Source organism: Lepidochelys kempii, chromosome 10 (assembly GCF_965140265.1).
Source record: "Lepidochelys kempii isolate rLepKem1 chromosome 10, rLepKem1.hap2, whole genome shotgun sequence".
Taxonomy (NCBI): domain Eukaryota; kingdom Metazoa; phylum Chordata; order Testudines; family Cheloniidae; genus Lepidochelys; species Lepidochelys kempii.
This window is the reverse complement of record NC_133265.1, coordinates 56,389,726-56,414,259: the sequence shown is the minus strand read 5'-3', so window position 1 is coordinate 56,414,259 and position 24,534 is coordinate 56,389,726. Positions and strand designations below refer to the sequence as shown.

Below are 24,534 nucleotides of genomic sequence, written 5' to 3'. Positions count from 1 at the left end.
TCCAATTCATGGGAGCTCTGGTTACTTACCACTTCTGGAAATCAAGTCCAGAAACTCTAATTCTAATAAAAGGCATGCCTGTTCCACATACCATGCCAATTAAACTCCTTGCAGAATTCACTATGAGAATCTGCCACCCACAAAAAGACAAGACACTTTGCAAGGATGCCTTCAAAACACCTTTTTTCAATGGAAGCATCAAAATGTAGAGAAAGTGTCAATATCTGTTTTGCATCATGCACCTGTGCCAATTTTAATGAATAAACACTCAAATAGTAGACATGAAATTTGTTGTACATGACTCCAGAATTGTTGAGCAGATAAGAGTTCCAGGAACGTGTAGCTATGATAGCAGGAATGTGCCAGACCACACCCTTTAGAACATAGCAAAACCTGTTATCAGAATCAGACTTACAGAGGTGGCCTCAGGGAAAAAAAATAAAAGCAAAAAAAAGGAAATATGTTGATTTGCTTGCAACAGTCCTTGAAAAATAATTGAATGGAGTCAGGCGATACAAAAATTTTAAAAATTTTGTCGGTGGTGGAAATCAATTGAGTACTTTTGGACAAATAAACATAACACAATGGATTGTATTACAGCTTGTTAGGAACCCAAGAGCTGTTTGCTTGAAACTTTTCCTTGATAAATGGGCAGAAATTCCTTTTGTTCAAATACACTGCCAATAAAGACCTACAGCTTATCAGTTTTGTCCTCATCCTCAACTTGCAATTATGCTTTTAGTAGCTCTACAATGCTTTCGATCTGTAGGCTGCTCTTACAGGTGGTAGCTGTAATAAGTGTCACAGCACACTATTACTAAAAATGCTTACTTTCTCATTTTATCATATAATTATAAATCAATTGGAAAATAAATATAGTACTTACATTTCAGTGCATAGTATATAGAGCAATATGAACAAGTCATTTAATAGAATCATAGAATATGAGGGTTGGAAGGGACCTCAGGAGGTCATTTAGTCCAACCCCCTACTCAAAGCAGGACCAATCCCCAACTAAATCATCCCAGCCAGGGCTTTGTCAAGCCTGACCTTAAAAATTTCCAAGGAAGGAGATTCTACCACCTCCCTAGGTAACCATTCCAGTGCTTTACCACCCTCCTAGTGAAAAAGTTTTTCCTAATATCCAACCTAAACCTCCCACACTGCAACTAGAGACCATTACTCCTCGTTCTGTCATCTGCTACCACTGAGAACAGTCTAGACGCATCCTCTTTGGAACCCCCTTTCAGGTACTTGAAAGCAGCTATCAAATCCCCCGTCATTCTTCTCTTCTGCAGACGACACAATCCCAGCTCCCTCAGCCTCTCCTCATAACTCATGTGTTCCAGTCCCCTAATCATTTTTGTTGCCCTCCGCTGGACGTTTTCCAATTTTTTCACATCTTTCTTGTAGCGTGGGGCCCAAAACTGGACACAGTACTCCAGATGAGGCCTCACCAATGTCGAATAGAGGGGAACGATCACGTCCCTCGATCTGCTGGCAATGCCCCTACTTATACAGCCCAAAATGCCATTGGCCTTCTTCACAACAAGGGCACACTGTTGACTCATATCCAGCTTCTCATCCAGTGTAACGCCCAGGTCCTTTTCTGCAGAACTGCCGCCTAGCCATTAGGTCTGTAGCGGTGCATGGGATTCTTCCGTCCTAAGTGCAGGACTCTGCACTTGTCCTTGTTGAACCTCATCAGGTTTCTTTTTGCCCAATCCTCTAATTTGTCTAGGTCCCTCTGTATCCCATCCCTAACCTCCAGCGTATCTACCTCTCCTCCCAGTTTAGTGTCATCTGCTAACTTGCTGAGGGTGCAATCCACGCCATCCTCCAGATCATTAATGAAGATATTGAATAAAACCGGCCCCAGAACCAACCCTTGGGGCACTCCACTTGATACTGGCTGCCAACTGGACATGGAGCCATTGATCACTACCCGTTGAGTCCGACTATCTAAACAGCTTTCTATCCACCTTGTGGTCCATTTTCTGTTTGACACTTTAGTTTCTGACTTCACTAGTGCTTTTTTAGGTAGGCTGTTGTAAAACTAGGCAAATATCTAGATGACTTAATGTACCAGCCCCTGGAAGACCTCTGCATACCCCAAGGAACCACTTCACCTACAGGGAAAAGGGTGAAGGACAGGAACTGCTCACCCTGTAAAAGTGGCAGGAGAAGTGACTCCACAGCAGAGCTGCAACAGTTCATTTGTGTAAAACACGAAGTGAGCATGGTCGAGAGAGACCCCCAAGGATCTATATGCTGGTGCACCGAAGATACGGCACCATTGCAGGGGGCTGAGCTCCTCTTGTCTCACCCCAATTCTGTTGCAAGCGACCAAAGGCAAAGAGGGCAGATTTACTCCTACAGGCACAAGAGTTGCCAGAGTGAAGCAGACTACATATAGTCCAAATAAAGATGGAAAACACTCACATTGTGGAAGAATCAAATGGTCAATGTGAGTCATTTTTTTTTTCTTAAAGGCAGTACAACTAATCGCATCTTTAAAGAAAAGTGTTCAGTGCAATGTGACACGCTGGGTTCAGGAAAACAACTATGGAAACCAAAAAAGGCTGCAGCTCTTAATCTGTATGTCTTCTCGATTGCAATCTCTCTACAGAGCTCCCAGCACAAGAACCAAAAGGTGCTGGCTGATTTTCTGGGGTGCCTGCCTCTCCTCAAACGTAGGTGCTTTACAAATGAGATTTTACATGAGCAGGGCTACTGCCCAAGCCACTCTGTGGATGAACTCTCACTGCTCACCCACCCCAGTTAGAAGAAAGGTGACTTGCAGACCCAGCCCAGCGTAGCATTGAATGCTGTCAAACCCTATTCCAGGGGTTCTCAAACTGGGGGTCAGCAGGTTATTACCGGGGGGGGGGGATTCACGAGCCGTCAGCCTCCACCCCAAACCCCGCTTCATCTCCAGCATTTATAATGGTGTTAAATATAAAAAAGTGTTTTACTTTATAAGGGTGGGGGGGAGGTCGCTCACACTCAGAGGCTTCCTGTGTGAAAGGGGTCACCAGTACAGAAGTTTGAGAACCACTGCCCTATTCCCTGCCGTGCAAGCGGGGAGGGACATAACGGATGCATAATGTGGGCTGCTGGTCTATCATCACTGCACCCGGCCCAGCGCATTCCCCAGCTAGGGCAGCGAGTAGGCAGCGCTGGAGGGACTCCGGCAGCTGCACGGGAAGAACCAGCCCAGCCGCGGGGAACGTGGAGAAAGGGGAGGTGGCCCGGCCCCCGCGGGAAGAACGCCCGACCCTGCGGACCTGACGCAGCTCTCACCACTTTAGGAAGCTCCCTGTAAAAGCGCAGCTGCCGCTCGCCATCCGCCATAGTGCCCGCCCGGCAGCGGGAAGAGACGTCACGCGGCTGCGCCCCTGCTGCAGACACCGCCGCTCTTCCCCCGCGCACCTGGCCCCTGGGGCAGCGCGCGCATCCACACGTGTCCGGGCCCCTCCTCCCCCAGAGGGCGGCAGCAGCAGGCTTCTCCCCGAGGCTCCTGCACCTATGCTGGGGTTGACAGGGCCTTTGCCACGATGTCGATTTGCTTTATAGCCAATAGACCAGGCACTGAAATGAACTGAGCTCCTCCCCTCAGCGGGTGGGCATGACTGCTTACATCCCTGACAGCTCTGTGCCACAACACTCCCTTCTGCTCCAAGAGGACTAGGAGACACCCTAGAGCTAGCACCTCAGGATAAGAAGGAGAAGCAAATACATTCTGGGGTTATTTTCCTTGAGGATATATGATGGTGCTTGAAAGGTACAACGTGGCAAGTAGCAGGACATGAAACAGAAAGCAGCCACATTTAACCAGTCACCAGCCAAGGGAAGAGCTGGGTAAGGATAGAAGATCTCAACCCTAAAGCACTGAGCCAACAGGTAATGCTCCGTAATGCTTTGCTTAGAGGCTTAGCTTCATTTCAGCTGGTTTGATCTATTAGGATACAACAGCACTTCTTTGAAAGTGGTATCTTATTCACCACAATTTCAGCTTCCATAAAAGTTAGTTTTCAGAGTAGCAGCCGTGTTAGTCTGTATTCGCGAAAAGGAGTACTTGGTGGCACCTTAGAGACTAACAGATTTATTTGAGCATAAGCTTTCATGAGCTACATGCATCCGATGAAGTGAGCTGTAGTTCACAAAAGCTTATGCTCAAATAAATTTGTTAGTCTCTAAGGTGCCACAAGTACTCCTTTTCTTTTTGTAAAAGTTAGTGACTGTGTAGTCACATAAAGCCTCAAAAATGTAAACTATGTACCCAACTCAGCAATATCAGTAACTCTACAGAAACTCTGGAACAATGGCTCTGACAGGTGTGACCTGCCCATTCACCCGAGGAAAATATTAACTGTGTTAAAAGTTGCCATTTAAACTAATTGCATTGCTCCTGTGAGAACCGAGAGGAACACAGATCTGCAGTTTACTGTGAGTCACATCTCACAGTGCTAAAAAAATGGTGGTATTTGAAAGATATCACCACTTCTTTCCCCTTAATTAAAAGGAACCATGCCAAAGAAGCCCAACGGAGCCTCGGAGCATATTCAAGTCCTAGCAAGGGGAAGCTAAATTTAGTGGAGCTCATAGTATCTACGCAATCAACTGTAAAAGAATCGCTTATATGGGTGAAGTTTATTTTGCAGGCAGAGCTGCCAAGAGCATTACTATTTTCCTCCTCTCCCCCTTCCAGATGCATGTATAGATTGAAAGAGTGGCAGCAAGAAAAAACTGAATAGAAAATAAAAACACAACACTACTTCCATTAATTTTCATCATATTTAATTCAATTTTAGTTTATCCAACTGACAGTTTTCAGTGTAGTGCAGTTTAGTGCTGCAGAAGCCAAGGAGTCCTGCCACACAATTTAAGACTGGATTGCTATAGAGGACCTTGGAAAGAGGACACGAAGGTCAGAGGTAGGACTTAAAAACCCAAAAAAGTTGAAAATATGAATTGCCTAATAAAAAAAATCAGAAAACAAATGTTACAGCCTTCTAGAATGTACTAACCTTCAGTGACATTATGGAAACAAGTAAATATCAGACAACTTTTCAATAAAAAAATACTTTGTTACCAAATCTTTAGCTGATAAACAAGTTAATTACCAGATCTCCTTTTTAGATTTATATTAACACCCTGTAAGTTTGAGAGCACAAAAATTATGCCATATACAATTCTCTCTCAGGTCAAGGCAAAGCAGAAACACCAGTGCGCTGGAAAGTGTCCTGCAGTGTACTTTTCAAGTTATTTAAGATATTACATTTTTAGTGTTATTTCATACTAATTCTAAAAAGCCACAAATTTACAATTACAGCAGAAAAATTAAGTTTGTGATATCCCAAAGTGAAAAACAGAAGAGAAACTACATGTAATTAAGATTACAATAGATGGCAATCTACATATTGCCCAAGTAGTTTAGGTTTACAAAAGCACTTTATCTTGCCATAAACGTGAAAAAAATTCTTGCTAGCATATTTAGGGAAGCTTGTTAGATAGCTAAATTCAGACAACATACAAATAAGAGGTAAGCAATTCTTAATTTAATATTTTAATTAGTTTATATTTTCTTCAGGAACAGTAGTCAACTTGTTTAGCTGTGCAACTTAAACATTTTTCATAGAAAAAAATACAGTACTTGCAAGCCAAAGGAAATTAATTACAAATAAACACTGTTTAGTGATCCACTCATTTATTTTACCTTAGTTCAAGGCAGGCTAAGTACAGATACTGTACATTAAAATATGTGCACACAGAGAACGTGTTCCTAGTTCTACCTTTAAGGACCAATTTTTTTTAGGCTCCTTCGCAAATTTGATCCTTCTCTGGATCATGTTTTGTGTATACTTAAATGTAGAGAGATCCATCTGCAGGCCCCACGTATCCAACTCCTATTAGTAGCACATCTATTAGCGTCCATATTCCCAGTCCACCAAAGCTGAAGAGTTTGCCCAGACCTTCCCTCCACTGGCCCAAGTAGAAACGATCTGCTCCAAATCCACCCAGGGTGATGCTAGGAATACAACATAATTCATTAACATAGTTGTGAAGAATCCCGAATTTGGATGTCAACTCACCTTTAAATATTTACACCACACAGATAGTAATTTTATATCATATCATATATAGGCTCAGGAAATTATGAATATCTTATGCAAAGTGGCTGGAGGACTCTAAAAGTAATAGTGATAAAAATGTTTTGATAGAAATATGTATTAAAAAGCACTAGTTCTTAATTAAAAATATTTCTCCAAGTCTTTTGTGAAACTCTGCAGATACAAGATACACCTCTACCCCGATATAACGCGGTCCTCAGGAGACAAAAAAAAAACTCACCACGTTATAGGTGAGACCGTGTTATATTGAACTTGCTTTGGCCCCCCTGTTCCTTGTTCCCTGACTGCCACCTCCAGAGACCGCCGTCCCTAATCACCCCCAGGACCCCACCCAACCCCCCTGCTCCCTGTCCCTATCCACGCACCCCGCCCTCTGACAGGCACTCACCGGCAGCGGCAGGAAGCGGAGCAACGTGGCCCCAGCCCGCTCCACTCTGCCAGCTCCCAGCCGCGTCGCTCCGCTTCTCGCCACCGGTGAGTGCATGGAGGTTGGGGAAAGGATGCCCTCTGCGCTCACCGGCGGCGGGAAGGGCAGAGACGTGGCCCCAGCCTGCTCTGCTTTCTTGCCCTGGCCCCAGCCGTGTCACAGGGGGGCGGTGTTGGGGAAAGGTCCTGCTCTCACCGGCAGTGGGAAGCGGAGCGCTGCGGCTGGGAGCCAGCGGAGTGGAGCAGGCGGGGGCTGGGTTGCTCCGCTTCCACCACTGCCAGTGAGTGCAGGGGGGATCCCTTCCCTGAAGCCCCCTACCCCATGCTTCCCTCGCCCCGGCCCACTCTGAGACTGTGGGGCCCCCAAAAGTGCCCCCCCCCAGAGCTCCTGCCTCCCAGACCTGCGGGGGGAGCCCCTGACCGCCCCCGAGACCCTCTGTCCCTTATCCAAGCCCTCCGCCCCAGCCCGGCACCCTTAACACGCTGCTCAGAGCGTGTCAGAGTTTTACTGCGTTGTATGCAAACCCGCGTTTCTCGGGTCGCATTATATCAGGGTAGAGGTGTATGAAATGATTTATGTTATTTTAAGCTTCTCTCCATAAAAAGAAAGTTGGCTAGTGAGCTGCTCTGACTTTGGGCTCCAAGTTTCCCGAACTGGCAGGGGCTGAAAGGTGCTAGAGGGAGGAGACTGTGCTCTTGTGGTGTTTGGGTAAAGCTTAGTTTCTCCAGCTGCAGACAGAGAAGGCAACGGTTCTAGCTCCAAAAGAGAGCATGTCAGACCAGCTTTCTAACAAAACGTCTATTACCATTTTTGTTCACATAACTTATGATAAATTATGTAGTACAGGCTCTCATATCAGCCCTTATATAATTTACCTTTTAAGGGAATTTTGAATGAATTTAAAAAAAAAAATAAAGGAGATAATTCTTGTTTCATAGTCAAGTTGTACACACATATTGAGGTCCTGTGGCAACATCCAAACCACCACAGTGAGTATGACGCTTTAGCGCTTATTGTGTGAAGAATCAAAAGTTACAGCCTGGTTTAACAGTATAGAATACTGGCACCTCTCCCAAGCTGTCATCTTGTGTTCCAAGATCTCAGTTCTTTTTTTTTTTTTTTTAAAAGCTGATACCTATCATGAGCCAGCTATAACCAGCATAATGACATCTACCCAAGTCTGGAACAACTCTAAAAGAGTCAACTGCCCCATTCATCTCAGCTGCCCAACGATAATTTACATCAACATTAGCAGCTGTTTTGTTGCTCATTATAGTGTGTGAGAAAAGGAAGCGCGGTATTCATAAATATTGGCTACCCCTGTTTTTAGAGTCTAAGTGAACCAGGGGCCAAATCCAGATCGCCAGAAGCTTTTGAATGGACCGCAAAATCTCTCTTACTTATTATTGTCATTATTATTGTTATTGTGACGTGAAAAATGTTTCTCTGCAGTCTGGACCTTGACTATAGCTTGACCAAGAAATTTGGGCCTTGACTAAAAATTATTGACTACCCCTGCTCTACAATGAGCAAGGGTTCATTTTGGCACCGTGAGTGGATGCTGTTTGGGAAACACCACCAGTTTTCTTTCCTCCAGTCAAGGAATCTAATAACGTCTAGCCAGGGTATCAAGCCCCAAAAAGATAGCCAAATTCAGTATGACATGCATAGTCACAACAGATTGTACAGATGTTCAAAATTACAAACAAACAGTCTCTCATTTTGGTTATTCCCTTAATTGGAGCTTATTCTGTGGCCAAAGCTTGGAAGAATACCACCTCCCTCCACCCAATACACAGATACCTAAATCTGACCCCAGTAGTATGGAAAACAGTTAACACTGGCCATTTTATATTAAATCATAAGCATACTTTTGGTCAAAAGTCTCAGAAAATATTAAATATTTTGTACTCAGTTTAGTGTAAGGTTAGGAAATAAATACACCATTGAAAAGAGAAACCCATTTAAGGAAATGCATTCATATATAATTTGAACTTGAAGTTCTGCAATACTTTCAGTCTACCTTAGTGCCAAGGCTGTAGACCATTTATAGCCTCCAGTCCAGTTGCAGTAAAGCATCTTAGGAAAGACACGGTTACCTGAGAAGAGAAATGAAATACATTCAAATTCTGATGTCATGAACAAAGGCTAAAGATTGACTCAGGAACTGAAATTTGAGGCGCACATATGCCAAATTACTCCTCACAACAAATGTCTGTTCTGCATTTAAATAGCATCAGTAACTCAACCTGTCTTTTCTGATGAGACCAACAATATGAAAGCCTGAACACTATCTCCATTCCCTAAACTTTCTAGATGGGTTTCCACCAAACCACCACCAAATTAAGGAAACTCAAGAGCCAAGTCTCTTGATTTAGAGCCTATATTAAACTTCTTGTGATTTCAAATGTTAATTGACAGGATGTTTTTAATTTATGCGATAAACTACACCTCAATGCAAGTTCTGTTGATGCTGCATCAAATAATTCCATTGAAGAAAGTGAACACAGGAGAGAAAACACTCCCAATAACCCTAATGTAAGATTACTGTTGAGACAACGGTTCTAAAGCACCATATCATAATTTTAAAATAGTGTCAGACTATAAAGTGAAACTAAACAATGCACAGTATCTCAACAAAAAACAAACTAGACATTGAAATAAGTTTATGCACGTTTATCCACTACAATGAATAAAAGTATGTTCAAAAATTCTTCACAAAAGAATCCTCTAAACCATTCATTTGTAGACCAACTTACCTAGACAATGAATATGATCATGTACTGTACAAGTGGCGTTATATCGTTGTCTCGGACAAGAGACTGTCATGCAACTTGTAGAATTGGTACATACATAATCAGCAGGTTCAAGCTGCCAGCAAAACTGGCAAGTCATGTTGATTGTAAAATTCTCCACTTCATTGTTTCTCTGATCCTATAAAGGACAGTATTATCAATGTAAATAATCTTAAACAGTATATCAAGAATGTTTCACAGGATATAAAAAAATCCTTTGCACAGCAGTGAAATCTGTGAGAAGACAGAACAAGATGGACAAGCTGTTTTATTTGCTACCTATATATTATATTCAGCACTTCAATAGTTGGGTACTGGATACTAGAGAACTGTTAAAGAAATAATTATACTTGCTAGGTAAGTATTTATGCCTAGAAATTTGTTTTGTAACATCTTTATAAGTTTTAGGACATAATTTAAACTACACAGTACCTTTAACAAGTGACAAATTCCATATACAAAGAAATTGGTTAATTACTTACAACACAATGAATTTGTGGCTTAATCTTGCAATCAAAAGTGGCTGGCTTCCCATATACACAGGAGAAGTTCGTTTTACAAGTCATGCAGTCTGGAGGCAATTTGCTGCACAGCCCATTGCTGGGACACTTACTCACATAAGATGGAATCTCTGTAGTCTCTGAAGGGAGAAAGGATTGGTTAAGAATAAGAGGTTTAGCATTACCTACACTACTGTATAGGCACACACTTTTACTGTATGTTACTTTAAATAATTTCATAATAAAGTATAGTAACTCATTTAACGTTGTAGTTATGTTCCTGAAAAATGCGACTTTAAGCGAAACGATGTTAAACGAATCCAATTTCCCCATAAGAATTAATGTAAATAGGTGGGGTTAGGTTCCTGGGGAAAAAATTTTTGCCAGACAAAAGGCATTATATACATTTTAAATAAGCAATTTAATACAGGTATTAAACAGGCTGGCAGCCCCCCATCAGCTCCCTTATACCCCCTTCACCCCCAGCCTGCAGGCAGACCCTGTGGATCAGCGCCTTCCCCCTGCTCCCCCGCTTCCTGCCCGTGGCAATCAGCTGTCTTGCGGCATTCAGAAGGCTTGGGAGAGGAGCGACAATGCGGCACACAGCCTCCCTCCTGAATGCCACAAACCAGCTAACTGCCGCGGGCAGGAGACAGGGGAGGGAGGGGGAAGGCTGCGCACTGCATCCTCACTCCTCCCCGCAGCCTCCTGAATGCTGCAAGACAGTTGATTGCCGCAGGCAGGAAGAGCAGGAGGAAGGCGCTGATCCGCGGGGTCCGCCAGCGGGTGGGAGTGGTGTAGGGAAGTTGATGGAGGGCTGCCAGCCATGGACAAAGTAGCGGAGCATTGCACAACATTAAATGAGCATGTTCTGAAATGGAGCAGGGACGCAACATCAAAACAACATTAAGCGAGAGGACATTAAGTGGGGAGTTACTGTACTCTCCACTTACAGCTAACATAAACCAGTAGCTCATGTATTAAGGCATCCCACCTCTAACGGCAACCAGTATCAGCTGCTTCAAAAGGAAGAACCCTACAGCAGAGCTCAGCAGCAGCCAGCATTGGCCATACACCATATATCAGCATTTGAGTCCATTACTACCTTGTCCCACCATGCCATCAATCAGACACTACTCCCTCCTGAAAGCACAGGGCTGGAGCACACAAACACAGATTGGAGAGCAACAGCTCCTGTGACCTCCTGCAGGGAGTGAAGATCCCTCCCCCTCATGTTTGTCACCTCCAAACCTGGGAAATGGATCAAGATTCTGATGCCGGTCTTTCTCCTCCCACGGTCTGCATCAGTTGTGTGTGAAGTATGAGTATGAGAATCTAAATCAAGTGGGGGAAGGGCAGAATGAAGTGGTCAGTTTTGTGGGGAGCACCATAATTAATTGATGGGTGTTTTCAGCGGTGGGCAAAGCACTGATACATCCTAACACTCTACTTCCCCATACCTCCCAGCTCACACCACAGAGCCAAATCTGACCCCTGCCCTCCAGTAAAAAATATGGGATAATCTGTCCCAGGGAAAATTTCTTCCTATCAAAGATACTAAGATCAAAGGTCAGTTTATAACCTGAAGCTTGAAGGTTTATATTCTTTCCAAAGCCATTTAAATATTTTACAGTTCTAACTTTGGATGCTTGTTATCCATATAAACATGGAATCCTTTTCTTTCTTTTTTTTAAATCAGGCTATGCTTTAAACCTCGGTAATATCTTGTACAATAAAATCTCGTCAATTATGCACTACATTAAAATATTCCACTTTCTGTAACTTATGAATTTGCCACCATTCAATTTAATTGAATGTCCTTTTGTTTTAGATGAATAGTGTCTAAGACCAGAAGGGATCACTGTGATCCTCTAGTCCAGAGATGGGCAAACTACAGTCCATGGGACCGTCCTGCCCAGCCCTTGAGCTCCCAGTCAGGGAGGCTAGCCCCCCCGGCCCCTCCCATGCTGTCCCTCCGCCCCCGCAGCCTCAGCTCGCCATGCCCCCAGTGCTCAGGGCGGCTGGCTCTGGCCAGACAGCACGGCTGTTAGTCCTGGTGCTCTGAGTGGCATGGTAAGGGGGCAGAGAGATTTGGTAAGGGGCAGGAGGTCCCAGGGGGCAGTCAGGGGACACAGAGCAGGGGGTGGTTGGACAGGCATGGGAGTCCAGGGGGAGGGTCAGGGACAAGGAACAGGGGGGGTTGGATGGGTCAGGGATTCTGAGGGGGGCAGTCAGTGGGCAGGAAGTGTGATGGGGCGGGGGCCAGGCTATTTGGGGAGGCACAGCCTTCCCTACCCAGCCCTCCACACAGTTTTGGAATCCTGATGTGGCCCTCAGGCCAAAAAGTTTGCCTACCCCTGCTCTAGTCTGACATCTTGCATAACATAGCCTATAGAACGTTCTTGAATTAATTCCTGTTTCAACTACAGCATCTCTCTTAGAAAAACATGCAATCTTGATTTAAAAATTGCCAGTGACAGAGACGCCACCACAACCCTTGGTAAGTTGTTTCAATGATTAATTGCCCTCATTGTTAAAAAATATACACCTTATTTAAAGTCTGAATGTCTAGTTTCAACTTCTAGCCATTAGATCTTGTTATCTTTGCCTGCTAGACTGAAGAGCCCATTAGCAAATATTTGTCCCCCACATAAGTACTTACAGACTGTAATCAAGTCACCCCTTAACCTTCTTTGTTAAGCTAAATAGATTGAACTCTTTGAGCTGTAAGGCATGTTTTCCACTTCTTTAATCATTCTCGTGGCTCTTCTCTGAATTCTCTCCAATTTATCAACAACCTTCTTGAATTGTGGACACAAGAACAGGACATACTCTCCCAGTAGCAGTCATATTAATCTCAATACAGAGATAGCAATAACCCTACTCCTACTTGAGATTCCTGTTTATGCATCCAAAAATCATAAAAACAATTTTGGCCACAGCATTGCCCTGGGAGCTTATGCTCAGGTGATTATCCACCAGGACCCCAAAGTCCTTTTCAGAGTCACGGCTTCCCAGGATAAAGTCCTCCATCACAGAAGTATGGCCTACATTCTTGGTTCCTAGATGAACAATTTTACATTTGACCATATTAAAACATGTATTGTTTGCTTGCGCCCAGCTTACCAAGTGATCCAGATTGTTCTATATCAGTGACCTGTCCTCTTCATTATTTACCACTTACCCAATCTGTGTCATTTGAAAACTTTATCAGTACTGATTTTATGTTTTATTTCACATTAATAAAAATATTAAATAGCAAAGGGCTTATATCATGAGAAATACAAAATACATGTCCCTGTAGTTTTTACTTATCCTTTTTGAGATGGGGTGACCAGAACAGAATACAGTATTACAGGTTACGTTACTGATTTATATAATGGGATAGTATTTTCCATATTACCACCCATCCTGCTCCTTAGGCATTCTAACACTGTTTGCTTTTATGACTGCTGATGAGCAGTGAGCTGTCCAAAAATGACATCCAGGTCTCTCTTCCCCATCTCCAGTTAACAGAGTTAATTTAGAACTAGTAACTAGAAGGCGTCTGAGCAGTTTAAAATTTTTCCTCCAGTGTTCACAAAACAATTTTATCATCCAATGTGTTCTTCATTCACTTAGCTTCATTTAACATTCTTCATGGTCTTCTCTGATCTTGACTAACCTAAATAATTTTGTGCTGTCTGTAAAGTTCTGACATCTCTGCCCTTTTGAGATTAATACATTAACAACCACTAGCCTTAGTGGAGTGACACAAGGTTCTGTACTGTTACCTTAACTTTTTGCCATGATGAAAATCATAAACCAATATATCTAACCAAAGACCTCAAAGTGTTTAAACATTAATAAGATCTCAAACATATTTACAGAGTTCTATTAGCCAATATATTTTCAGAACACTTTATAGTCATGCTAAGTTGTATAATTATAAAATGTACTCTCAGAATGCTTTGTATTGATAATAGATTTCTTGTGGAAATGTACTTGGCCTTAAACTGCTGTAACCTCTCTTTCCTTCGCATGTGTATCATCTGTCAGAATAAGATGGATATTCTGTTGAGTCTCACCAAATATGAACAGTCTGCTAGGTATGGTTGGTAAGTGGTCTTTGTCTTCTATAAAATATATATACAGTACTAAATAGAGGAAGGATGTACGGTCTTTGGTAATACACTAGAATTTGTGGAATCTTCGATCCGTTGTAAACAGGAGGAATATAAACAGAAGCAGAATTGACCTAATATTCTGGAACAGACTAAAGATGTAAACACCAAGACTGTTCCCGATATTGGTAGTGTATTAAACTTTCTGTATTGTGCTTATCTACCTTTGATTAATAAACTAATTAAGCCTGGTTATCTGACATCATAGGAACTGAACTCTGAATAACTGTTTTTATTACTGTTAAATTACTAGTCAGATTGGACACTTTTACTCTCTTCCATAAACACTCAAGCTACAAGTGTCACAATGAAATCACTTCTTAGCAAATGAAATCACTTCTTAGCACAACTTCTGCTTCTTATACTAGTCTCACAAATGCCAGTTATTAACAGTAGCACATTTTACACTTAATTTATAGTTCACCGGCTGAGACCTGCCACTATGCTCTCCCCTCCACCAAATTTATTCTTCATCCAAGCCTCCGCAAGGGCACTACCCATGCAACCCCATAAAAGGAGAAAAATCATCAGTTAGAGACCTTGGTTCTATACCTGGCTCTGTTACGGACCTGCTGTGTGACCCTGGCCAAGTCACTCTAACCATGTCTGCATGTGTCTTGTCTCCCACCCTTTATCTGTTCTTGTCCCACCCTTTATCTTGTTCTTGTAAGCCTTCTGAGGCAGAACTCTCTTACTAAGTTTGTGCAATGGGGCTGATTTCATTTGGGGTCTTTAGCTGCTAACAAAAGTTATTTGGGTTAAGGGGATCTTAAGAATGTGTAAATATAAGAATGGCCATCCTGAGTCAGACCAATGGTCTATCTAACCCAGTTTCCTGTCTTCCAACAGCAGCCAGTGCCAAATGCTTCAGAGGGAATGAACAGAACAGGGCAATTATCCAATGATCCATCCTGTCATCCAGGGCCAGGTTCTGGCAGTCAGAGGTTTAGATAAACAGAGCATGGGAAACAGCCATTCATGGACCTATCCTCCATGAACTTATCTAATTGTTTTTTGAATCCAGCTATACTTTTGGCCTCCACAACATCCCATGGCAATGAATGCCACAGGTTGACTGGACACTGTGTGAAATACGTTCTTATATTTGTTTTAAACATGCTGCCTATTAATTTTATTGGGCGATCCCTGGTTCTTGTGTTATGTGAAGGGGTAAACAACATTTCCCTATTCACTTTTTCCACACCATTTGTGATTTTATAGACCTTTGTCATCTCCCACTCAGTCATCTCTTTGTTCAGCTCAGAAGTCACAGTCTTTTAAAATCTTTTCTTATACGAAAGCTGTTCCATACCCTTAATCATTTTTGTTGCCCTTCTCTGCACCTCTTCCAATTGTAAAATACCTTTTTTGAGATGGGGCAACCAGAACTGTATGTAGCATTCAAGGAGTGATGTATCTTTTATTTATTTATTTCACAAATGCCAAAATCCACACATCACATTAGCCACTCACTGACCTATTCCGCCCATCCCCAAGGAACCCATTTCCAACTCACATCCAGAAAACTTAACTCTAACCTCATACTTTCGCCACAAAACACCTAAGTTATCACACACTTACCCAGTGCACATTTGCAAACAGTAAGTATGTAAATACTGTGGAGACTGGAGTTGAAGTTTTGCATAACAATGAATTACCTATATTTGAATAGGGTGTGAGGTGGAAGCAGATTCTTATGGAAGCACAGTGTAGCAATTAAAATACCTGATTTTAATCAAGATTTAAATCAATGTTAATCTTGTTTTGCATGTGTCCTTTAACTGTTTTCCTAAATGAAGGTTGATTCTCATTGGTAGGTAATCATTAAAACATGTTGATTTGCATCTTAATATAGCCTTTACGCTATATTTCAAACTTCTCTTTGCTAACCAGGGGATACACTATGTCAATACACATTTAAGAAATTATATAGCTTAATGTTTTCAGATTTATTTAATTTACTTTTTTACTTGTAAACATTATGAATGACATCTTTTATTTACTAGATTAATTTTTACTCATGCCTTGTGTCAATCTGCATTTGGATAGAAATTGGAATTAAATTAAAAATGCACAAAAAGCATTATTTTAAAATTGTTTTCTATTAAATAAGACTACTTTTAATTTGCTGTATAGGTAAGAAAAAACTTATCAAAAATATTTTGCATTTAAAGCTGGTTTATTACACAAAGGAAGTATTATCTGTAAATAGTGAATTGTACTGATTGTCCTTAGTCACCATTTCCATCAATATTTTAGAACTAGTAGAGCTCATCCTCTAACACCTTGCTTTTATTCCTAGTTTCTAAGGAAAACAAGATTTCCTGCTTTTTCATTTCCCAATCAGTTTCTCAACTTTGAATAAGCAAGTCATTGAACTGAACTAGTTGTATGAACTCAAATGAAGAAAATATTCTCTGTGCCTGCACAAGAGGCTACTGCTGTCAAATCTGGCTTAGCACTTCAAAAGTGACTTCCACCAGACCAGTGGACTTTACAACTTTTCTTTAGAACTTAAGCAGCAAACATGTTTTTCTTGAATCTTTTAGTTAAACTAGTTAATAGATTACAGTAGATTGAGTTTTTGTTTACATTTTTTTCTTTTTTAAAAGTAAACCTATTTAAAATTACATTTCAAATTGGTTTACTTTTAAAAAAGAAAAAAATGTAAACAAAAACTCAGAGTGAAATAAAAATGCAACATTTTAGGTTTTTGGTTTAAAAAAAAAAAATCATTGTTTTATATCCAACCTGTGTGGAAGCATGGAGTGTCACTGAATGGTTTATCACAGGGGTGGCTAATCTGTGGCTCCGGAGCCATGTGCAGCTCTTCAGAAGTTAATATGCAGCTCCTTGTATAGGCACCGACTCCAGGGTTGGAGCTACAGGTGCCAACTTTCCAGTGTGCCCCCCCGGGGGGGGGGGGAGGAGGGAAGAAGAGCGCTGCTCACCCCTTGGCTCTGCTACAGACCCTGCCCCCACTCCACCCCTTCCCACTCCCTCCCCTGAGCCTGCTGTGCCCTGGTTCCTCCCCTCCCACCTCTTGCATGCCAAGAAACAGCTGATCAGGAGGTGTGGGGAGGCGCTGATCAGTGGGGCTGTCGGTGGGCGGGTGGTGCTGGGAGCGGATGGGGAGCTTCTGACATATTACTGTGGCTCTTTGGCAACATACATTGGTAAATTCTGACTCAGATTGGCCACCCCTGGGCTAATGTGACATGCTGGTGTCAAGTCTGTGAATGACAGGTTTCAGAGTAACAGCCGTGTTAGTCTGTATTCGCAAAAAGAAAAGGAGTACTTGTGGCACCTTAGAGACTAACCAATTTATTAGAGCATAAGCTTTCGTGAGCTACAGCTCACTTATATGCATCTGAGGAAGTGAGCTGTAGCTCACAAAAGCTTATGGTCTAATAAATTGGTTAGTCTCTAAGGTGCCACAAGTACTCCTTTTCTTTTTGCGAATACAGACTAACACGGCTGTTACTCTGAAACCTGTCATTATGCAAGGCACTGCATTTAGCCGTATGGAGTGGAAATCTATCAACTGCATGAAAAAACTTGTACAGATACAGAGGCAGTTTCCACGATATGCATCTGAGGAAGTGAGCTGTAGCTCACGAAAGCTTATGCTCTAATAAATTGGTTAGTCTCTAAGGTGCCACAAGTACTCCTTTTCTTTAAGTCTGTGAATGTAGGTCCCCTTAAATGATCATGTGGGGTTTGCATGGATGAGTTCTTTATTTACACAACCCTAACTAGTAGTTATGGTCTTTTGGAAAATAATTCATGGTGCCTCAGGGTATGTCTACACTGCAATTAAAAACCCAGGGCTGGCCTGTGCTGCCTGACTCAGGCTTGCGCGGGGGGGGGGGGGGGGGGGCCCTTAGGCTAAGGAGCTGTTTAACTATGATGTAGACACGGGGCTCAGGGTTCTAGGACCCCATGAGGTGGAGGGTCCCAGAGTCTGGGCTGGACCCTGAGCCCCAGCTTCTACACCACAATTAAACAGCCCCTTAACCTGAGCCACGCAAGCCCAAGTCAGCTGGTGCTGGCCAGCTGTGGATATCTAACTGTACAGAGTGTTTCATCATTAAGAGGTACACTGCACCCTGTGGGTATGTCTACATTGCAGTTAGTTTTCTAATACCTCATTCAATGATTTTACTCTTAAACTCAGGACTATTACGAAAAAAGCTTATAAGGATATCATTGGAACAGTTTACCAAGGGTTGTGGTGGATTCTCTAACACTAACAATTTTGAATCAAAATTCAAGACTATGTTTTTCTAAAAGATGTGCAGCATACATTATTTTGGGAAATTCTATGGTCTGTGTGATACAGGAGGTCAGACTATATTATCACAAGGGTCCCTTCAGGCCTTGGAATCTATAAATCTATTGTTTTCTTAGGAGCTATAATAGAAGAACAAACTTTTGTACCTGTTGCTCTAGTATATGGAGTACTTGTACTTGGAGATGTTACACCTTTTGTAGACACAAACTGTTGTTTTGAGTGCTCTGTTGTCATCAAGGATCCTGCTATAAGAAAAATTAACAGATTCAATGCATTTCAGTTACTGTTAAGAGGATATAATAATCCTAGAATTTAACTGGTCTTCAAACACTGTTTAATCCTAGCACTCTAACATAAAACATCAAGCTGCCTTCTTGATATTAAGAAGGGTCATCTTTGGGATAAAATTAATATTTAAAAAAGCTCCACAGATTCCCCTACTTTGTTCATTAGGGTTTTGCATTTTACTCCACCTAAGACAATAAAAATTAATTTTAATTTGTTTCTCATCAGTTTCACTCTTAAGTTTTTGTGACCTAGTAGGAAGCTACACTGTTTGGAATGCAAATGTTACAGTATACTGTCTATTACAGAACAAAAATAATTAAACATGAAGTTACTCACTGGCCATTTTAGTAAGAAAACTGCACCACAGAACTGGCTGGAGACTATGGCCCCAATTCTACAAACACTTAGTAATATTCAACTCTGCTCATGTAAGTAGTTCTATTGACTTGGTGGGACTACTCACCTTCATAACTATTTAATAAACAAAACAAAACACAAATTATACCCATAATACATGATCACACAGGGTATGTGGTGCACACCAGGATGGGAAAATAAACATGTTTACCACATGTATATAACCACATGTGGTTGAGAAACCCAAAATACCTTATAAACAACATGGTAACATTTTTTAGACTATAACACTTTTCAAGACTAAGTCCTGTTTAGACAGATTCCATCTAAAAGTCATTTTAATCTACCTAATGTTTGTTGAAGATTCTCATTAGTCCCATAAAAGCCTAATTCTTTCTTGAGTCTTTAACTCTTGGCCACACCAAGATTCCTGTGGCAATGAGTTCCACAGATGAATTATACCCTGTACAAAATTATTTCCTTATATCACTTTGACAAGTTGTTGTTCACGGAGCTAATTAAACGACACCACCACAAAGCAGCCACCTCCCCAACAGAGGCAGCCAGACCACCAGCACACGGCGCAGCAGCACGGAGAAAAAGAAACGCAGACCGGGGTCATGTTGGCACAGAGCAGGCAGGGCCCTGGGCTAAGTCTATAGGCACCATCAGCCCGAGCTCAGACAGGAGGGACGGCTACATGAGGACGGCAGGTCAGTGGCACGGGACGCCGGCTCGGAGGCCATGGCTTCTCCTACCGGCCTACAACCGGGGAAGGCAAAGCTCGGGGGAGTCTGCATAGGGGGTAGCGGGGAGCCGCCTTCCCAGGCCGCGCAGTGCCGCGGCCCCTCCCTCGCCCTTAGGCGGCGGGCGGCAGACGAGCCCCGAGCAGGACGGGTGCCGACCGCACTCACCGCGGCCCGAGAACACGTAGAGCTGCGAGACGAAGAGCGCGACGCTGCAAAGCCGCTTCAAAGCCGACAGCCCAGGCACCGCCAGCGCCACCATCTTGGCTCCATCCGGGGCCTCGCCGATCCCCTTCCCGGCAGGCGCAGAGCGCGAAGACACGGCCCGCGCGGGTGGGGCAGGAGCTGCGGGGACGGCCCCTCTCCTGCGGCGGGGCGGGCTGAGGGGTTGGCCTAGACGGCAGGGGAACCAGACGAAGGGCCTGTGGCTGGGGTGAGGCGCGAGCTGGAATAGCGCGTCCTCCTATGACCCATCAGCGCCCCCATCTGATAGGCTATGCCACCCCGCCCCTCTCCGATAGGGCTGGCAACTTTCTAATTACCCTTGTGCCGCCTCTTCCCCAAGGCCCCACACCCACACCCCTTCCATCCCCCCTCGCTCTCCGCCACCCTCACGTGCTCATTTGCAGGGAGTTGGGGCAGTTGTGTGGAAGGGAGTTAGGGGACTCTGATGCGGGGGGCGGGGGCTCCTGGATAGAGCCACAAATGAGGGAGGTGGGGCAGGGGGTTGTGGTGTGGCAGGGGATACTGGCTCAGTGTGTGGGCTCCAGGGCGGGGCCAGAAATGAGGTGTTCAGGATGCAGGAGGGGGCTCTGGACTGGGGTAGGCGGTTGGGGTACTGGAGGGTGGGTGAGTGCTGGGATGCAGGAGGGGGCTCTAGGCTGGGGGGTTTGGAGTGCGGGAGGGGATTCCCATCTTGGGCAGGGGTTTGGGGCGTGGGCTCTGGATGGTGCTCACCTCGGGCGGGAAGCAGCAACATATCCTGCTCTGGGAGCTGCCTCCAACCGCTGGCACCACCCCTGCAGTGTTTCCCGGCTCATAGGAGCTGCAGAGCCTGAGCTCAGGGTGGGAGCAGTGTACGGAGTGCCCATGGCCGTGCCTCCACCTAGGAGCCAAGGAACGTGTCGCCACTTCTGGGGAGCCAGGTAGGGAGCCTGCCTTAGTCCTACTGCACCACAGACCGAATTTTTAACGGCACAGTTAGTGGTGCTAACTGGAGCAGCCAGCGTCCCATTTCGACCAGGTGTTCCAGTCAAACACTGGACACCTGGCATATCTAGATAGCTTGGGCCCTACCAAATTCACTGTCCGTTTTGGTCAATTTCATGGTCATAGGATTTTAAAAATCATACATTTTATGATTTCAGCTATTTAAATCTGAAATTTCAGGGTGTTGTAATTATAGGATTCCTGACCCAAAAAGGAGTTGCAGGAGGTAGGGGGGGTTGCAAGATTATTGTAGCGGGGGTTGGCTTACTTCTGTGCTGCCATCAGAGCTGGGCCATTGGAGAGCAGCAGCTGCTGGTAAGGAGCCTAGCTCTGAAGGCAGAGCCGCCACCAGCAGCAGCAGAGAAATAGGGATGGCGTGGCATGGTATTGCCACGCTTACTTCTGTGCTGCTGCCGGCAGAGCTGGGCCCCTTAGACAGCAGCCACCACTCTCTGGCCACCCAGCTCTGAAGGCAGTAACAGAGATGTAAGGGTGGCATGGTATGATATTACCATTACTTCTGCGCTCCTGCTGGCGGGGCGCTGCCTTCAGAGTTGGGCACCTGGACAACAGCCGCTGTTCTCCAGCTAGCTCTGAAGGCTGCTCAGAAGTATGGGTGGCAATACCATGACTCCTCTCTGCAACCCCCTTTTAGGTGAGGATCCTCAATTTGAGAAACACTGGTCTCTCCCATGAAATCTGTATGGTATCGGGTAAAAGCACATAAAAGACCAGATTTCACATCAGGAAACCAGATTTCACGGTCCGTGCTGCATTTTTCATGGCCATGAATTTGGTGGGGCCCTATGCAGAGACAGATAAAAGTTCATACACAACTTTTAAATTTTTTTCCTTCTTTATTTAGCTTTATAGGGTCCTGATTCAACAACTTCCCAGGCCGACCCCTGTGTTCACACAAAGTCCTGCAACCTCCTCTGTGAAGTGCAATGATAGCGTTACACCAGCTGACAGTGCTATGCGGGGACCAGCACCATGAAGCAGTCTTCAACCCCCTTTTACAATGCCCTAACAGCACAGCATGTCTCCCTGCATCAAGTACTGAGGGAGTGGTACGTATACCAGGCTCCTGCTCCCTTCCTCCTTCTGCAGTAGCTGAGCCTCTCCCATCCCTAACAGACTGCTTCTCTTTCACCCCTGGGAAACCAAGGCACAGAAAAGGCACAGGGGTTAAAGTAAAGAATGGCATGGGGAGCAGAGCTTCTCCTCATCCTCTGGGCTTGGGGGATCTTCCCTCCTGCACCTCTCCTTAAGTGGTGTGGGGAGAAGAGTGGACTCACCCTATCTTAATCTAACTCAAACTCCAGACATGACAAGATTTCCCAGTCAGTCACCAATGTGACCCCTGTGCTCTCATCTAATTTATGTCAACTCTTGCCTGCCATTACCATACGGGTACATCACCATCAGCTTATCAATTGGGTCCAATACTTAGAAGATAGCTGTGGTGGTAGCATGTTGATTATTAATATGTCTCTTGGGCGGTAATCTATGTACAGCTTCAGTAATGCATAAGTAACACAAGCATCAATCTGTCCATCTGCCTTTTTCATCCTCATGAGCTACAGACTCTTCCATATTCCTGTGTGGGTGTAACAAATCAGGCATTTATAGTAATGGTGAATGAACTTGAACACAACCACCTAATTCTGCATGATTGAAGCTGGAGCCTGAAGAACATAGTCTAAATGAAATAACCAGCCAACCACCTGATCTTTTCATTTCTGCTGGTATTTTGATGTTCAGATTATCAGATAAGGTGGGTTTTTTTAAAAATACTTAGCCATATGCTGAAATCCACTGATACAGTAACATGTATGGTTCATGGCCTGGGTCTCTGCTCTGTGACGTTTAGCCCTTACTCTTACAATGTGTCCACGTAACCATCACATGACTGGAGCCTTAATTTATATGCTACACTCTTAGATGAAATTCACAAGTACAAGTCATATGGGACTCAAAGCACCTGTCCATGACAGCCTAATCAAAGATCACAAGTGATGCAAATCACTAAAGCAGGAGTGTTTTCATGTCTATATATAGAAAAGGGAGATGACTATAAATTCAGGATTTCTTTTAAATAACTCAATCTGCTATGGATCTATCACTGATTTCAATAAGTTGCATAAAGATTATGTAATACCAAATAAATAAAAATTTAGTTGGTATCTGTCATAAATATAAAGGGAAGGGTAAACACCTTTAAAATCCCTCCTGGCCAGAGGAAAAACCCTTTCACCTGTAAAGGGTTAAGAAGCTAAGATAACCTCTCTGGCACCTGACCAAAATGACCAATGAGGAGAGAAGATACTTTCAAAGCTGGGGTGGGGGGGAAACAAAGGGTCTCTCTGTCTGGGTGTTACTTTTGCCGGGAACGGAAAAGGAATGGAGTCTTAGAACTTAGTAAGTAATCTAGCTAGATATGTGTTAGATTCTGTTTTGTTTAAATGGCTGATAAAATAAGCTGTGCTGAATGGAATGTATATTCATGTTTTTGTGTCTTTTTGTAATTTAAGGTTTTGCCTAGAGGGATTCTCTATGTTTTGAATCTGATTACCCTATAAGGTATTTACCATCCTGATTTTACAGAGGTGGTTCTTTTACTTTTTTTCTTCAATTAAAATTCTTCTTTTAAGAACCTGATTGCTTTTTTCATTGTTCTTAAGATCTAAGGATTTGGGTCTGTGTTCACCTATGCAAATTAGTGAAGATTTTTATCAAGCTGTCCCCAGGAAAGGGGGTGTAGGGTTTGGGAAGGATTTTGGGGGGAAAGACATTTCCAAGCAGGCTCTTTCCCTGTTATATATTTGTTAGACGCTTGGTGGTAGCAGCGATAAAGTCCAAGGGCAAAAGGTAAAATAGTTTGTACCTTGGGGAAGTTTTAACCTAAGGTGGTAAAAAATAAGGTTAGGGAGTTTTCCTGCAGGTCCCCACATCTGTACCCTAGAGTTCAGAGTGGGGAAGGAACCTTGACAGTATCTTACTACCATGTTGAGTGTTACTGAGACCATACGTTCTTCTTCTTTACACAACTGCTGCTACTTCCCTTTTTCTCCTTTTCCCTATTTTCTCTTTGCCTGTTCCCTCTGAATTTTCTTCCTTGCAACAACTTCCAGTTCACACCCTTTCAAGTCTTCACTCCCATCCCTTTTCCCCTTCAATTTGTTAATAGGGATGTTGATATTACAGTGTCATTACTGGGCTATGAGATGACACTACACTGAGATGGGTAAATTTACCTATTCCCTGTCAATCGGAGTCATTGTTTCAGACTGTCTGCAAACACAAGTGGATATATAACGGATTTACAACTGTTCACATTTGGAAGGTTATATCTGCAGTCAGGGGTCCTAGAAATTTACACTTCAAAAAAACAAAACAAAATAAAAACTTAAATTCTGCATAGCTTAAGTTTGTCATGTAGGGTACATAAGATGGGCCAGATGCGGCCCCTAGGCCATATATTTCACACCTCTTCCTTGGCATTTTGTGTAGAGGAGAAAAGCTATTTTTACTTGCTCTTTTCCCTGTTAGCCCTCAAAAACTTTGGGGCAGGGGGGAAGTAAGGGTAATCATTGCCAAAGTTTTTAAAGTGACCATGAG

The 24,534-nt window shown here is 43.5% G+C and overlaps 2 protein-coding genes across 14 annotated transcripts in view; both read right to left on the bottom strand.

The window, feature by feature from the left end:
* The window catches only part of MAPDA (N6-Methyl-AMP deaminase), a 103,805-nt gene that overhangs the window by 45,852 nt on the left and 33,419 nt on the right, over positions 1-24,534 (bottom strand). For 7 of the 10 annotated variants that reach the window (XR_012153978.1, XR_012153981.1, XR_012153976.1 and 4 more), the window contains exon 1: positions 3,304-3,519. The exons of 1 other annotated variant lie outside the window; for it this stretch is intronic. Coding sequence is in view for 2 of the 9 variants with exons in the window: in XM_073303712.1 (XP_073159813.1) it covers positions 3,304-3,354 (51 nt within the window). In the remaining 7 variants the exon portion in view is untranslated. Of the gene's footprint in view, positions 1-2,165; positions 2,374-3,303; positions 3,521-24,534 lie in introns of those variants that run through there. 2 more of the 10 variants (XM_073303713.1, XM_073303715.1) reach the window with 2 other exon arrangements.
* On the bottom strand, positions 4,784-20,175 carry TM2D3 (TM2 domain containing 3). Of its 4 annotated transcripts, none has more exons than XM_073303705.1 (7): positions 19,873-20,175; positions 18,460-18,555; positions 11,108-11,191; positions 9,839-9,996; positions 9,321-9,495; positions 8,585-8,660; positions 4,784-6,031 (listed from the first exon to the last, which is right to left on the bottom strand). In XM_073303705.1, the coding sequence occupies exons 1-7, from the start codon at positions 19,964-19,966 to the stop codon at positions 5,866-5,868; spliced, it is 849 nt and encodes a 282-aa protein (XP_073159806.1). In that variant the 5' UTR covers positions 19,967-20,175; the 3' UTR covers positions 4,784-5,865. The 4 variants fall into 4 exon arrangements, with proteins under 4 accessions (XP_073159806.1, XP_073159805.1, XP_073159808.1 ...); XM_073303704.1 differs by having other exon boundaries at positions 18,460-18,558; positions 19,873-20,173; XM_073303707.1 differs by lacking the exon at positions 11,108-11,191 and having other exon boundaries at positions 19,873-20,172.

Excerpts from the sequence above, each read along its gene's own strand:
- TM2D3 (XM_073303704.1), bottom strand. The coding sequence starts at position 19,966 with ATGGTGGCGCTGGCGGTGCCTGGGCTGTCGGCTTTGAAGCGGCTTTGC. Across the intron at positions 9,997-11,107 it reads AATCTTGATCCATTTCCCAG|AGACTACAGAGATTCCATCT; the intron begins GTTTGGAGGTGA and ends TTCTCCCTTCAG. Across the intron at positions 9,496-9,838 it reads AGCCACAAATTCATTGTGTT|GATCAGAGAAACAATGAAGT; the intron begins GTAAGTAATTAA and ends TGTCCTTTATAG.